Here is a 13424-nt window from a genome sequence, read left to right on the forward strand (position 1 = left end):
AACCATGTTATCTAATCAACTTCACATCTTACAAGGCTTTACTCCATTAATACAAAATGAAAAATTAACTTCCTTTACTATTAAAATAAAATCTAAGCAGTAAATGAAGGAAATTCATCCAGATTTGAAAGTAAAAACAACACATTTAGGCACCACAGAAACATAATATATTCATTTTAAAAAGGTGTTGGGGAGCTTTCAGGTGCTCCAACAGTGTTTGACATTTCAAATAATGGAGGAAATAAGAGACCAAACAAGCAAGAGTGGTTTGTTTTAATCGATTTATTTTATTTATTCTGAAACAAAAGCTCACAGTCAGTCAGATAAACACCTTCAAACTGAGCTAAACATTAGATTACAAAAAGGCATACCATTGAGAGAAAGAGAGCAAAGTCAAACTAAATTAAAACAAATAAAAAAAAATTTAAAAAAAGAAGAAGTCTAGATTGAACTGCATGAATGTAAATATCTAAAAAAGGTCTCAAGCTGAAAATGCTGCCAACGAAAAACCTAAACTATGTGTAACGTGAGATGTTTAAACTTAAAATATGTCTCTTTTAGTAGTCTGTTAATCATGTGTTGAGACTACCGCGGATGTACAACCGTTCGTTCGGCTCACGAGAACAAATAAAAAGTGTCGAAATTGAAATTATGTTAAATAAACTCCCCAAAAAAGCGTTTTAATGACACTAACTGACCACAAACTACACACAATATGCACTTACTGTTCACAGACTGATAATAAGGCTTCATTTTCAGTAGTGGTGATGCTACAGTGTGTGTGTGTGTGCGTGTGTGTGTGTGTGTGTGTGTGTGTGTGTGTGTGTGTGTGTGTGTGTGTGTGTGTGTGTGTGTGTAGGTGGGGTTTAGGGGGGGGGGGGGGTCACAGCATGGTCAGACAGTTGTTGTCATAAAAGGTCGTGTCGGTCGGTCGGGGAGAAGGTCTTGATGTCGGTCGGTCGGGTCAGGTCAGGTGTCATTGTGTCATGACAACAGTCGCCTAGGGAACAAGAAGCTGAAGAGTTATTCACAGAGAACAGAGACGACAAACTTTTAAAAATAAATTAAAATAATTAAAAAATCAGCTTCACATCTTCCCTGACTGATAAACTTAGAGTTAATACTGTCAATTAAAAATAAATTAAATTTAAATGATGCAGCTGAGTGAAAAGAGACAGGTGTGTGGAGGAACTACTCCTACACTCTGTCTACTAAAAATGCTAATTATTGTTAGAGTTTGTGAGCTGAAACAATTTTATAAAGTGCATCTTACGTCTTCTGTAATAAAAGCAGAATATTGGAGTTAAAGATTTTTGGCTTTAAGCTTTAAAAACTCTGCAGAGATGTTTGCTTTCTTTGTCCGATATCGGTCCGAAACTGACTCAAATAGCTGGATCGGGTATCGCTAGGGTTGCAAAGGGTCGGACAATTTCCAATACATTTCCGGAAACTTTCCATGGGAAGTTAAGCTGGGGAATTTTGGAAATATTCTAAATTGGAAACGTTCCATGAGAATTATGGAACGTCATTAAATTGAACCTGAGGTTTCTTCCACACATTGAAGCATTCAGATTATTAATTAAAACACTGGTATCAAAGTAAAGGTGTCAGTAATGAGACCGACCTGACCTGACACACCTTCATATGGTGCTTTTTTTTTTTTTTTTTTTTTTTTTTAAACACGGTCAAGAGTCTGCAAGTTTTTTCTCAGCGAGGAAGAAAGAAGAAATAATATCTGTAATAATCTGACGGAGTCTCACTGGAGTTGAAACTTACAGACTCTTCTCCGTCTGCTTCTGCTCCAAAGCAATACCTGGATTTATGTATTTATTATTTATATATATATATATATATATATATATATATATATATATATATATATATATATATATATATATATATATATATATATATATATATATATATATATATATATATATATATATATATATATATATACGTCAATGACGTATAAGGATTTACAACAACTCAATCTTAGAATAATAAAAACAAGCATATCTAATGCAGTAGTTCAAACATTCAGTATGTTGTGTACCTGAAAATTCATATTATAAATGTGAAATGAAGTGATTTTAGTGGGTTTTTAAAGATTAATTGGCACTGGCCTTAAAAAAAAGTCATGTGGTGCGACCATGATTCATCTTGAAATGTCTTATATAAATAAAAGATCATCATTTACAAAAAAAAACAAAAAAAATGCAAATCCTTTGTTTCCAAACATTTTATATTACTGAAAACTTGTAAAAAAAGATGTGAAGCGTGTTAAGTAAATTAATTTATTTCAAGATTAATCATGGTCGCACCACATGACTTTTTTTAAGGGCAGTGCCAATTCATCTTTTAAACCCACTAAAATCACTTTCACTTTTCACAACGCAGCATTCATGTTAGGTTATTTAGGGTTTTTTATTATTATTATTATCTTGAGTTAGATTTGGTTTTCTTGTCTTTTTTTGGTCCTAAATTATTTATTTCTATCATCACACAGTTGCAGAAAGGTGTCAAGATGAATTCAATTCACGCTGATAAGGCATTGCATTACTTCCTACTGCAATACATAAAAATAAACTGCAGACTTTGATGTTTGTTAATAAACTCTTTTACCGGCTCCTGAGTCAGCGTTTTCTAACCTGAAGCAACAACGATGCAACACAAACTGGTGAAGCAGAAACGGGACTGTTCCTGCTCTCTGTGTGCTCGTTGCAAACCTCACAAATACACAATGTTACTTCATCTTTAAAAAGAAATAGTCCAGTTAATGTTTTACTGATTATTCCTCTGCAGGAGTAACTGTGTGGACTCACCAGTCATTTCCTTCACGTGTTGTTTTAGTAGGTACGAGGACGTTTGTGGGATTCCTCTCTGGGAGGATCGGCCAGCATCACCTTCATTTTGACTCCGTTCACAACGCGACCGTGCAGCGCCGCCAAGGCATCGTCTGCACACTGAGAGAGAGAGAGAGAGAGAGAGAGAGAGAGAGAGAGAGAGAGAGAGAGAGAGAGAGAGAGAGAGAGAGAGAGAGAGAGAGAGAGAGAACATACAGAGGGATGAAGACAAAGCTTTTTTTAGGGAGAAACCAGGCGGGGAGTTCTGGTCCTCTGAAATGATGCCAATACACGGAAGTAACTTAAACCTGCATTCTATCAAAAGGCCACCAGGGGGCGACCGTTTTGGTGTCAAAAGGACTTCCGTCTCTATACAAGTCAATGGAGAATTCACCAACTTCTCACTTGATTTCTAACCTCAGTGAACGTTTTCAAAATGTGTTTATGGTCTCAATCGCTAGTTTAAAGCCTTCTTCAATGCAGTATGATGTTCATTTGGGACATTTTGGCCTCCCTGATTTTATATGTGACGATAAAGCAGGGTATGCATTAGGGCGTGGCTACGTCCTGATTGACAGGTTGATTGGTTCACAGGTTCAGGAGGGCGCCTCATGCTCCTCCTGATGCCCATATAAGTAGAATCCCTGTTTTTATTTTTCCCAGCATGCATCGAAAATTGTCAAGATGGCGCTGCTCAGATCCGAAACTATTCGCTTCCAAGCAGCAGTCCACAAACCAATGGGTGACATCACGGATGTTACGTCCATTTTATATACAGTCTATGTTTGAGCTACATCCCTTGTTTGAGCGGTACTCTATAATCATTATAAATGCAAAGGCAACATACAGAAAAAGACACACAGATGTACTTAGTTCATTTTTTCTCTCCTTAAAAAAACAAATCTCACTTGTCTTCCAGCACTTTCACAGGTTTTACCCTCTTCATTACTTCACTACTATTCATCCCACTCTACTCCACTATGCAGTTATTCCTCCCTTCAGACACCAAATCACATCAAATGTGACCCTTCCCCCTTCCTAAATGTCCTCACCTGTTTGTCAGCATACTTCATGTATCCAACCTTCCTCCCAGGAACCAAATGGACCTCGATGAGGGAGCCGTAGCGACTGAAGATGCACACAGAAGGAGACATTTGTTAATGCTGATTCTCTGGAGCAACATTACGATGTCATTTAAAGCACTTAGTTTGATGTTCTCATTCACAGTAATTAGCAGTGACTGAGCTTAAAGTTATGATCAAATGAACTTTTAACCTCCCAGCTAATGGACAATCATTCTTACCATGTGATTGTTTTATGCACTTTATGGACATATATATTGTGCAGCGTGTATATTTTACACATCAGCACATTTTCACAGTTTTAATTATCAAGTAAAATAATATTATGGAGGCACATTGCATGAGATATTTACCAGAAAACATCCTCCAGCACATCCATAGGCAGCGGGGAAGGGCTGAACACTACAAACAAGCGCTCCTTTGATTTGCTGTCGGGCGGAGCGAGTTTCTTCAGAGGAGGAAGGTTCACATCTGTCTGAACCCGAGACATCTGGGAGACGGGAGGGTAGCCCTGAAAGATGCACACAAACATGCCATTTAAAGTCTGTGTAAAGTAAAAATAAATATGTGTTCTGAGTTTGACATTACAACAGAAAAGTGTGTTGTTAACCACCCTGCCAAATTTGAATGATTAAAAAAAAAAATCGCCAAATATATGAAATTAGGCTTCAAAGTTGTGTAAAAGTCTTCCTATTTCTCTGCTCCCAAACGCTGTGGGAGTGGCTGCCGAGTACTTACAGGAGGTTTCATCACTTGGCTGGTCGATGGTCCGTTCCACACTGCAGACATCATCTGGGTCGCTACGAACTGCATCGCCATTCGACCTACAGGACTACACACACACAGTTTTATTGTGTATATAAATGGTTCATACTGAGAAAAATCAACAAAAGACTAGACTAGTTAGAGACAGAGATAGAGCCTCTCACTTAAAGATCTAATTTCTAGTGTCTTTTTCTATTTTAGCTTAATTTAATTTCCATTTTAAACACTTTAATTGTGTTTAAATGTATTTTCATTTTGCCATGTGTTGCTTTTATATTCTATCCTGATACATTTTATGTTTTATGTAAAGTGCTTTAATGTTGAAATACTTTTTATTTTAGTATTATTTTTGTTCATAAGCATTTTTTATCTTTTTTAGAGAAAGTTAACTCAGCATTTCTTCTGCATAAACTAACAAATAAGAACTCAATCTGTGTCATAAAGACCTTATAAAAGTGTAGAGTGACATTTAGTTGATCCTAACCAAACCTGCTTATTACCTGATGCAGATACTTTAATTCATACACTTGGTTATTTACTAAAAGGCTGCTTTGCTTTTACTTTTCTTCATGAGGGCGCCCTGCAGTGGAAGTAGTTCACCCGTTAATGTTTGACGACAAATAAAATGTGACGGAGGAGACATGCAGAGAAGGATAGTGTTTGGTTCAGGTGGGGAGTTCTGGTCCTCTGAAATGATGCGAACACGGAAGTACCTTAAAACTGCATTCTATCAAAAGGCCACCAGGGGGCGACCGTTTTGGTGTCAAAAGGACTACCGTCTCTATACAAGTCAATGGAGAATTCACCAACTTCTCACTTGATTTCTAACCTCAGTAAATGTTTTCAAAATGTGTTTATGGTCTCAATCGCTAGTTTAAAGCCTTCTTCAATGCAGTATGATGTTCATTTGGGACATTTTGGCCTCCCTGATTTTATATGTGACGATAAAACAGGGTATGCATTAGGGCGTGGCTACGTTGTGATTGACAGGTTGATTGGTTCACAGGTTCAGGAGGGCGCCTCTTGCTCCTCCTGATGCCCATATAAGTAGAATCTGTGGGGGTCTTTTACCCGGCATGCACCGGAAATTTACAAGATGGCGCTGCTCAGATCCGAAACTATTCGCTTCCAAGCAGCAGTCCACAAACCAATGGATGACGTCACGGATGTTACGTCCATTTTATATACAGTCTATGGTTTGGTCCCAGTTTCTTCATTAATATAAGTTAATATATTCACTTTTTTTTTAACCATATTGTGATGTGTATATAAAGGATAATAATGCATATGTGTGTGTGTGTGTGTGTGTGTGTGTGTGTGTGTGTGTGTGTGTGTGTGTGTGAGTGTTTACCTGCTGCGATCTTCTCCATCATCGACAAAATTCACCGCCAGCCTGTTGCCTGGTGGGTATTCAAACCCGTTGAGTTTATCTTTGGCGTAAACAGCAGATCCGAGGTTACTGTAGCGAATCAAAGCGTGACCTGGAGGCACAAAGACAAACAATCAGCTGCTTTTCTCAGTTTCCTACCATTAAAAAACCTTCCTGACAGTCATTTTCTCTCATTATTCTTTATCTCTTGTTATCATATTATAGACTAGAGTCGTAGTTTGTTCCCTTTGGTCTATATTGTTGGATTTTAGTTTCCCTCTGATTTGTAATAACAGTTTTTTTCATTTTGTATAAAGAAGACCAAAAAGGTAAATCCTTCTCTGCACCAGAATTTGATTCTGTCCTTTCTTTCTACCTTCCCCCCTTTCTTCCTTCTGTCCTTCCATCTTTCCTTCCTCCCTTTCTTTCCTTCCTGTCTTCTTTTCGTTCCTTTCTTCCCTCTTTCCTTCCTTCTGTCCTTAATCCCTTTTCATTTTGTCCCTCCATCCTTTCTTTCTTCCCTCCCTCCCTCCTTCCATGTTTCCGCCCTTTCTTCCATCTTTCCTTCTCTCTTCCTTCCATCTTTCCTTCCTGTCTTCTTTTCGTTCCTTCCTTCTGTCATTCTATCTGTGTTTACTCCCTTTCTTCCTTCCTTAATTTTGTCCGTCCATCCTTTCTTCCCTCCCTCCCTCCCTCCTTCCATCTTTCCTCCCTTTCTTCCATCTTCCTTCTTTAGTTTGTTCCCTTTGGTCTATATTGTTGGATTTTAGTAACACTTTTTTTTCATTCTTTATAAAGAAGACCAAAGGGGTAAATCCTTCTCTGCACCAGAGTTTGATTGACAGCTTTCACACCGGCCTAAACCAGCTGAACTAAACGGGCAAAAAAAAAAGAGTCATTATGTTCTTGTACTTTGTGTTTGACTGCTGACCTTTGCTCATGCCGTAAGCGTCTCTCTGCAGCTCGCAGTACTCCATGCCAGGAATGAGGTCAAACAGAGCAAAGATTTGCTCTTGGGTAAGAGCGGCCCGTGTCGACATCATCAGGCAGCGCGTGAAGTCACCGGAGCGGTAGTCCATGACCGGATAGTTCCCAGGGTCAGCTGGACAGGAAGAGGAACAACACGGTCAATAAAAGGACATTCACAAATACAGTGAAGGACTTCCTTAAAAAAAAAAAAAAAACCCACAAAGAACAATATTTAAGATCCAAGTCTAATATTTCTGTTTCACAAGATTGGCATCATTTTATAACATTGTTTTCTCTAAAAAGGTTAATGTTGAATGAAAGAAATACTGAAATAAAATGACCCTTAAATATCTGATAAGACTTTAAGCCTCCTCATTCACATGTTGAACCTTATTTCTGCCCATGATTCTTAGACAAAGTTTATATTTCTTCACTAAAAACTAAAACAACTACATCTATAAGAGCACTAAAGCCTGACTGATACTGGATTTTTAGGGCGAATGCCAATACTGATATAAGGGAATAAAAAAATAAATAATAATAAATTTCGTTATCGATATATCAGCCGATAATCTTATATATACACATAAAATACGACTGGGCAATACTGTATATTGAAATTATATCAATATCGTGATATGACACAAGCTATCGTCTTAGATTTTGGATATTGTAATATTGCCAGATTCTTGATTGTTTTATATTTGTTTTTTTTACTTGCTAGCTGTCTTCTTTCCTGCGATTGGTGATGCATTGCCACACTTCTTTGTATGTTGCTGCCACCTGTAGATCAGTGAATAGTGAGAAAACCACTGGCAGGAAAATAAATATAGAAAAAGCCACTCAATAAATAGCTTTACCAGGGATTTAAATAAAAACAAAGCCCCAGAGGATTTTAAATAACAGCTACAAGATAACAGTTAGAACAATCTCAACTACTGCTATACTGAGTGATGCATCGCCAGAGTTCTAGAATGTCAGTTGGGGATTCCGGAACCGGGATGTAGCACACCTTCCTCTACCTCTGCTAGAAAAAAAAAGTTACTGATTTCAGTAACTTTAAAAAGGTAGGGTTGGTAATCCTGTTCAGAAGCACTTTTTGATATACTGGGTGAAATGGTCCTTTTATTATCAGAGGTATCAATACATTATGTCTTTAGAAGAACAGAAAATATCAGACCTCTGTGACAGCCACAGGACTGATAAAACTCCGACCAATCCATGCTCTTCACACCGAAAAGCAAAAACCAATCAGGTGCCTTCATGTCTAGTTCTGCATCCGCCCCCCTCTCTCCCTGCCTACTTCGCACATGCACAGTCTTCACCTGTCGCTGTTGCCGGTTTGTGGGGGCGTGGCTTGGACGGACTCACTGACGGGAGGGTGGAGCAGCGGGGGGGAACTTAGAGGAGGCAGGAGGAGGTGCTATTTTCAATTCTTGTTAGCTCTCTTGCTAGCTTTCCAACATTACCAATCCTACCTTTAAACCCAGATATAACAGATAAGTGTAAAAAAGTAATATTAAATCACTGTACCAGGCAGCTGTGTGCCCATGGGGAAGGCGTACTGGTTCATGTTGTCACCAGCGTTCATGTATTCACCCCCCCTCGCCGTCCCTCCTGATGAATACTCCTCTGTGGTTGCAGCCTTGGTGCGAGGTTCAGCCAGAATCGCTCTGTAAGCTAATAAACACAGTAAAGAGACGTCAGGGTTAGAAACATACAGAACATTCTCTAAAAGCAGGGGTGGCAAGCATGAGGACCGTGGGCCAGTACCGGCCTGCTGAAGGGTCCGATCCGGCCCACTTTCCTTCATGTGTTCTTTTCCTTCCTTCTTTCCTTCCATCTGTCCTTTCTTTCCTTCCTGTCTTCTTTTCGTTCGTTCCTTTCTTCCCTCTTTCCATCCTTCTGTCCTTTCTTTCTCTCTTTCTTCCTTCCACCTTTCCTTCCTTCTGTCCATCCATCTTTCCCTCCTGTTTTTTTCCTCCCATCTATCCTTCCTCCCTTTCTTTCCTTCCCGATTTATTTTCGTTCCTGATTTATTTTCGTTCCTTCCTTCCTTTCTTCCCTCCCATCTGTCCTTACTCCCTTCCTTCGTTTTGTCCCTGCATCCTTTCTTACTTCCCTGCCTCCTTCCTTTCTCTTTCTTTCTTTCTCTCTCTTTCTTCCTTCCATCTATCTTTCCTCCCTTTCTTCCTTCTGTCCTTCCATCTTTCCTTCCTCCCTGTCTTCATTTCGTTCCTTCCTTCCTTCATTTTGTCCCTCCATCCTTTCTTTTGTTCCCTCCCTCCTTCCATCTTTCCTCCCTCCTTCCATCTTTCCTTCCTGTCTTCTTTTCCTTCCATCTTTTTAATGGTCCGGCCCACATGAGATCAAACTGGACTGTATGTGGCCCTTGATGAATGAGTTTGCCTCCTCTGCTCTAAAGTGGACGTGAGTTTATTTATGTCTCTGCACATTTACTTCTAGAAACAACAAAAATGCACAAACACAGTTGGGCACACTCTTACTTTTGTCACAGTTCTCTATGGCAACGGCAGCTTGGGAGGGTTTGTAGTATCTCACGTAACCCAGACCTTTACTTTCCCCTGTGAACTTATTCTTAATGATGACGCAATATTCAATATCTCCGTATTCCTGAAAAACAAGACAGAAGAAAAACAGAAAGAGTTCAAAAAAAAGGAAAAGAAAAAGATGTTTATTCTTCTTTCTTATGCATTATTTCATTTCCAAATTGGAGGGAAAAAGGCATTTGTAGTCAGTATAGTGTGTTTTAGGGTATCTGCATATTTCAGAGAGCTTAAAATGAAAATTGAGGAAGGTTTTAATCTGTTTTACCAGGCGGGGAGTTCCGGTCCTCTGAAATGAGGCCAACGTCGAAGTAACTTAAAACTGCATTCTATCAAAAGGCCACCAGGGGGCGACCGCTTTGGTGTCAAAAGGACTTCCGTCTCTATACAAGTCAATGGAGAATTCACCAACTTCTCACTTGATTTCTAACCTCAGTAAACGTTTTCAAAATGTGTTTATGGTCTCAATCGCTAGTTTAAAGCCTTCTTCAATGCAGTATGATGTTCATTTGGGACATTTTGGCCTCCCTGATTTTATATTTGACGATAAAGCAGGGTATGCATTAGGGCGTGGCTACGTCGTGATTGACAGGTTGATTGGTTCACAGGTTCAGGAGGGCGCCTCTTGCTCCTCCTGATGCCCATATAAGTAGAATCCGTGTTTTTATTTTTCCCAGCATGCACCTGAATTTTTCAAGATGGCGCTGCCCAGATCCAATACAATTGGCTTCTGAGCAGCAGTCCACAAACTAATGGGAGACATCACAGATGTTACGTCCATTTTATATACAGTCTATGGTTTTAATTGAGGCATATAACAGAAATTAACCTTATTATTAAACATGCTGCTTATTATTTATGTTGTAAAAACACAAGCAGTAAAAATTGGTCTCATCTTATTCTTCTCTCTTTATACTTTTATATAAATCTGTTGATCTACGTCTAATTTCCCTGATATTTAGCGCTGTAATCTGACTTTAATTCTACATATAGGCTTAAAGAAAAGACTGAAGGGAGGAGTTGGTGTATTTACTTTGAACGTGTCTTTAAGGTCCTCCTCTGAGAACGTTTTGGGGATCATGACGAAGATCCTGGTCAGCTCTTCATCCTCTACGTCCCTGTGTCTCGTTGAAGATCGAGACTGAGCGATGAACACCTGCACAAAAAATAAAAATAGGACAAATTATTACAAATAATCATCACAACTGCAGCATAATACAAACATTCAGTAATTTACAAACAAGCAACGAGTAAAGTATAGATTTTTAAATATTTCCAACACTGAAACACCTTAAAATCTGAGCTATTGTATTTAAAAACATTTATTACCCAAGTCTGAATAACAGAGACGTTACTTCTGGAAAGTCGAGTTTCTGTTGAGTCGGGAGATTTTTATATGTGTGTGTTTGTGTGTGTGTGTGTGTGTGTGTGTGTGTGTGTGTGTGTGTGTGTGTGTGTGTGTGTGTCAATTCAGCCTCAAGCACTTCTGTTGTCCATTTTTAAAGAAGCAGAGCACAATTTTTCATGTCTTAAAACAACAGTCAGTTATCTATATGGACAATTAATTAGTTTTTTCCTCACTGTTCATACTGATTATTAAAAAGGATTCCCTTCAAATGTGCTTTCCACACAAGTATTTAGTATAAAAATGTATTTAAAAGTAGGTGATCAGCTTCTATTGAGCTTCATCAGTGTGAGTTAGTCATATCAAGTGATATCTGACACATTTACAGTCTTTATAGCATCAGATTCCCTCTTAGTGTTTCCCTGTTGAGCTGTGGTGTAACCATAGTAACAAAAAGAGGGAATTTGGCACTAAAAACACTGTAAAGATGAAACATAGAAGACCTGACTTGACTCATTTGGACGGTTGAAGCTTCAGATCAACTTTTAAACACATTTTGAACAGTTTATATAGTGTATTTCATACACAAATACCACGGGATGATTAAACAGTAAAAATTAGAAACATACAATTAAGAACAGAAAACCCCAATTATAATAAAAATGAAGCAAAGTACAAAAAAAAATAGAAAGAGAGAAAGAAAAACAAAAAGCTAGACTAAAATAGAGCAGAAATATATGAGAGTGCAGCATAAAATAATGATTAAAGTAATAAAAAGAGGGACTTTGGCACTAATAAGATAACTAACATTTAGTTTAGTTTAATTAATTTGGATCCCCATTAGCTGTTACCTAGGCAACAGCTACTCTTCCTGGGGTCCATGTTAAAATAAATACAACCAATTACAATATAACATAAATGCATACCTAAATAGAGTCTCATTGACCTGATTTGACTCATTTAGACAAAGCTGAAGCTTCATATTAGCATCAGATTAACTTTTAAACACATTTTCTTTCACAAGAGGACTGTGGATTTTTGTCCTCCCTCACTAACATTATAAATGCTTTATAAAGGGATCTTCTAATGGTCAGTATGAACAGGAGGAATGATTACAGCAAGAAAAACCAAGCAGCTTTAATGTGCATTTAAGCTCCTAATTGTTGTTTACAGACAGACTTGAAACTTGTGCACCTTTGCTTTGACACAGCATCGCATTGTCAGTAAGCTCCTCTCCCATTATCTCCTTCTTGCAGAGTATTAGCTACAGATTTACACGGTTTCTATAGGCGACTTAAGCTCTCTACACACTTGCCTTGATGGGTTTAGTGCCATCCACCAACACTTTGCCATGCATCTCCTCCATGGCCAGACAGGCCTGCGAGGACTTGGAGAACTTCACATAGCAGATGCCTTTGGACTCCTTTGTCTGCTTATCTTTGACCACCCAGACCCCCTGGATGTCCCCAAACACGGAGAAACTGTCCCTGAGCTCATCCTCGGTTACTGACCGACTGGCGACCACGAAAAGTCTGCTGTTGGGAGGGTCGTCGAGGTTTTCGGTGCCTTGTTTGGCTGGGTACTCCTCCATCTTTGCTGCCTGTAGCTTGTAGCTGCGGGTGGTGCGTTTAAATGCTGCTCGGAACTTCCGGCTTCGGTTTGGCGCTCATTCCAAAACAGTGCAGAGATCCAGAAAAATAGCTGTTTTTTATATTTATACAACATTTTTTGACTCCATACATTGTGTAAGAGGCCTTCATGTCATGTCTTTCACACATTAGCCTAGATATTTTGACTTTTAACACTTTATTCCAGATGTAATACCTGTTTTTGTATTGTAAATGTAGTTAATCTGGTAAAGATGTAGAGTATCTATGTCAGTAGTAATGGAAATAGCTAAATACATTTACTCAAGTACAGTTTTAAGGTGATGCTACTTTATAATACATTTCAGACGGAAATATTGCACTTTGTACTCCACTCTACATTTGACAGCTTTAGTTTCGGTTTGGAGTTTATTCTAAACAGTGCAGAGATCCAGAAAAATAGTTTTTTTCACGTGTTTAAATATTTTTTCCAACATTTTTTAACTCCATGCATTGTGTAAGAGGCCTCCATGTCATGTTTTTTTCACACATAAGCCTAGATATTTAACTTTTAACACTTTATTCCAGATATAGTAAATCTGGTGAGGAGGTAGAGTATCTGTGTCAATACTACAACTACATAACTCACAATAATGTACTTTTACTGTTATACTTTCATTACATCACTCATAATACTTGTGTAATTTTACCTTTTTCATGCAGTACTTTTACTTGAATTTAAGTATTTTTATATTGATGTACTGTTGAGTGTACTCTGAGTATTCCTCCCACCACTTGTGTCATAGGGTGTTGGCACTAATGTTACATGACAGTAGTAATTCCCACATCCCTGAAGGCATCATTAGTGTAGATAGTAAACGCTTACTGCCATCTA

The 13424-nt window shown here is 38.4% G+C and overlaps 1 protein-coding gene across 2 annotated transcripts; it reads right to left on the reverse strand.

Annotated features, from left to right (window-relative positions):
- Positions 1–267: 267 nt before the first annotated feature.
- rbm45 (RNA binding motif protein 45) lies at positions 268–12534 on the reverse strand. Of its 2 annotated transcripts, XM_062430475.1 has the most exons (12): positions 12259–12534; positions 10632–10754; positions 9539–9665; positions 8565–8711; positions 7749–7814; positions 6994–7164; positions 6045–6174; positions 4667–4760; positions 4282–4439; positions 3899–3974; positions 2826–2966; positions 268–1000 (listed from the first exon to the last, which is right to left on the reverse strand). In XM_062430475.1, exons 1-11 carry the CDS (start codon positions 12532–12534, stop codon positions 2850–2852), a joined length of 1485 nt encoding a protein of 494 aa, XP_062286459.1. In that variant the 3' UTR covers positions 268–1000; positions 2826–2849. The 2 variants fall into 2 exon arrangements, with proteins under 2 accessions (XP_062286459.1, XP_062286461.1); XM_062430477.1 differs by lacking the exon at positions 7749–7814.
- Between the last annotated feature and the right edge of the window lie 890 nt (positions 12535–13424).

The sequence above is a fragment of the Scomber scombrus genome, chromosome 12 (assembly GCF_963691925.1).
Source record: "Scomber scombrus chromosome 12, fScoSco1.1, whole genome shotgun sequence".
NCBI classification, from domain to species: Eukaryota; Metazoa; Chordata; class Actinopteri; order Scombriformes; family Scombridae; genus Scomber; species Scomber scombrus.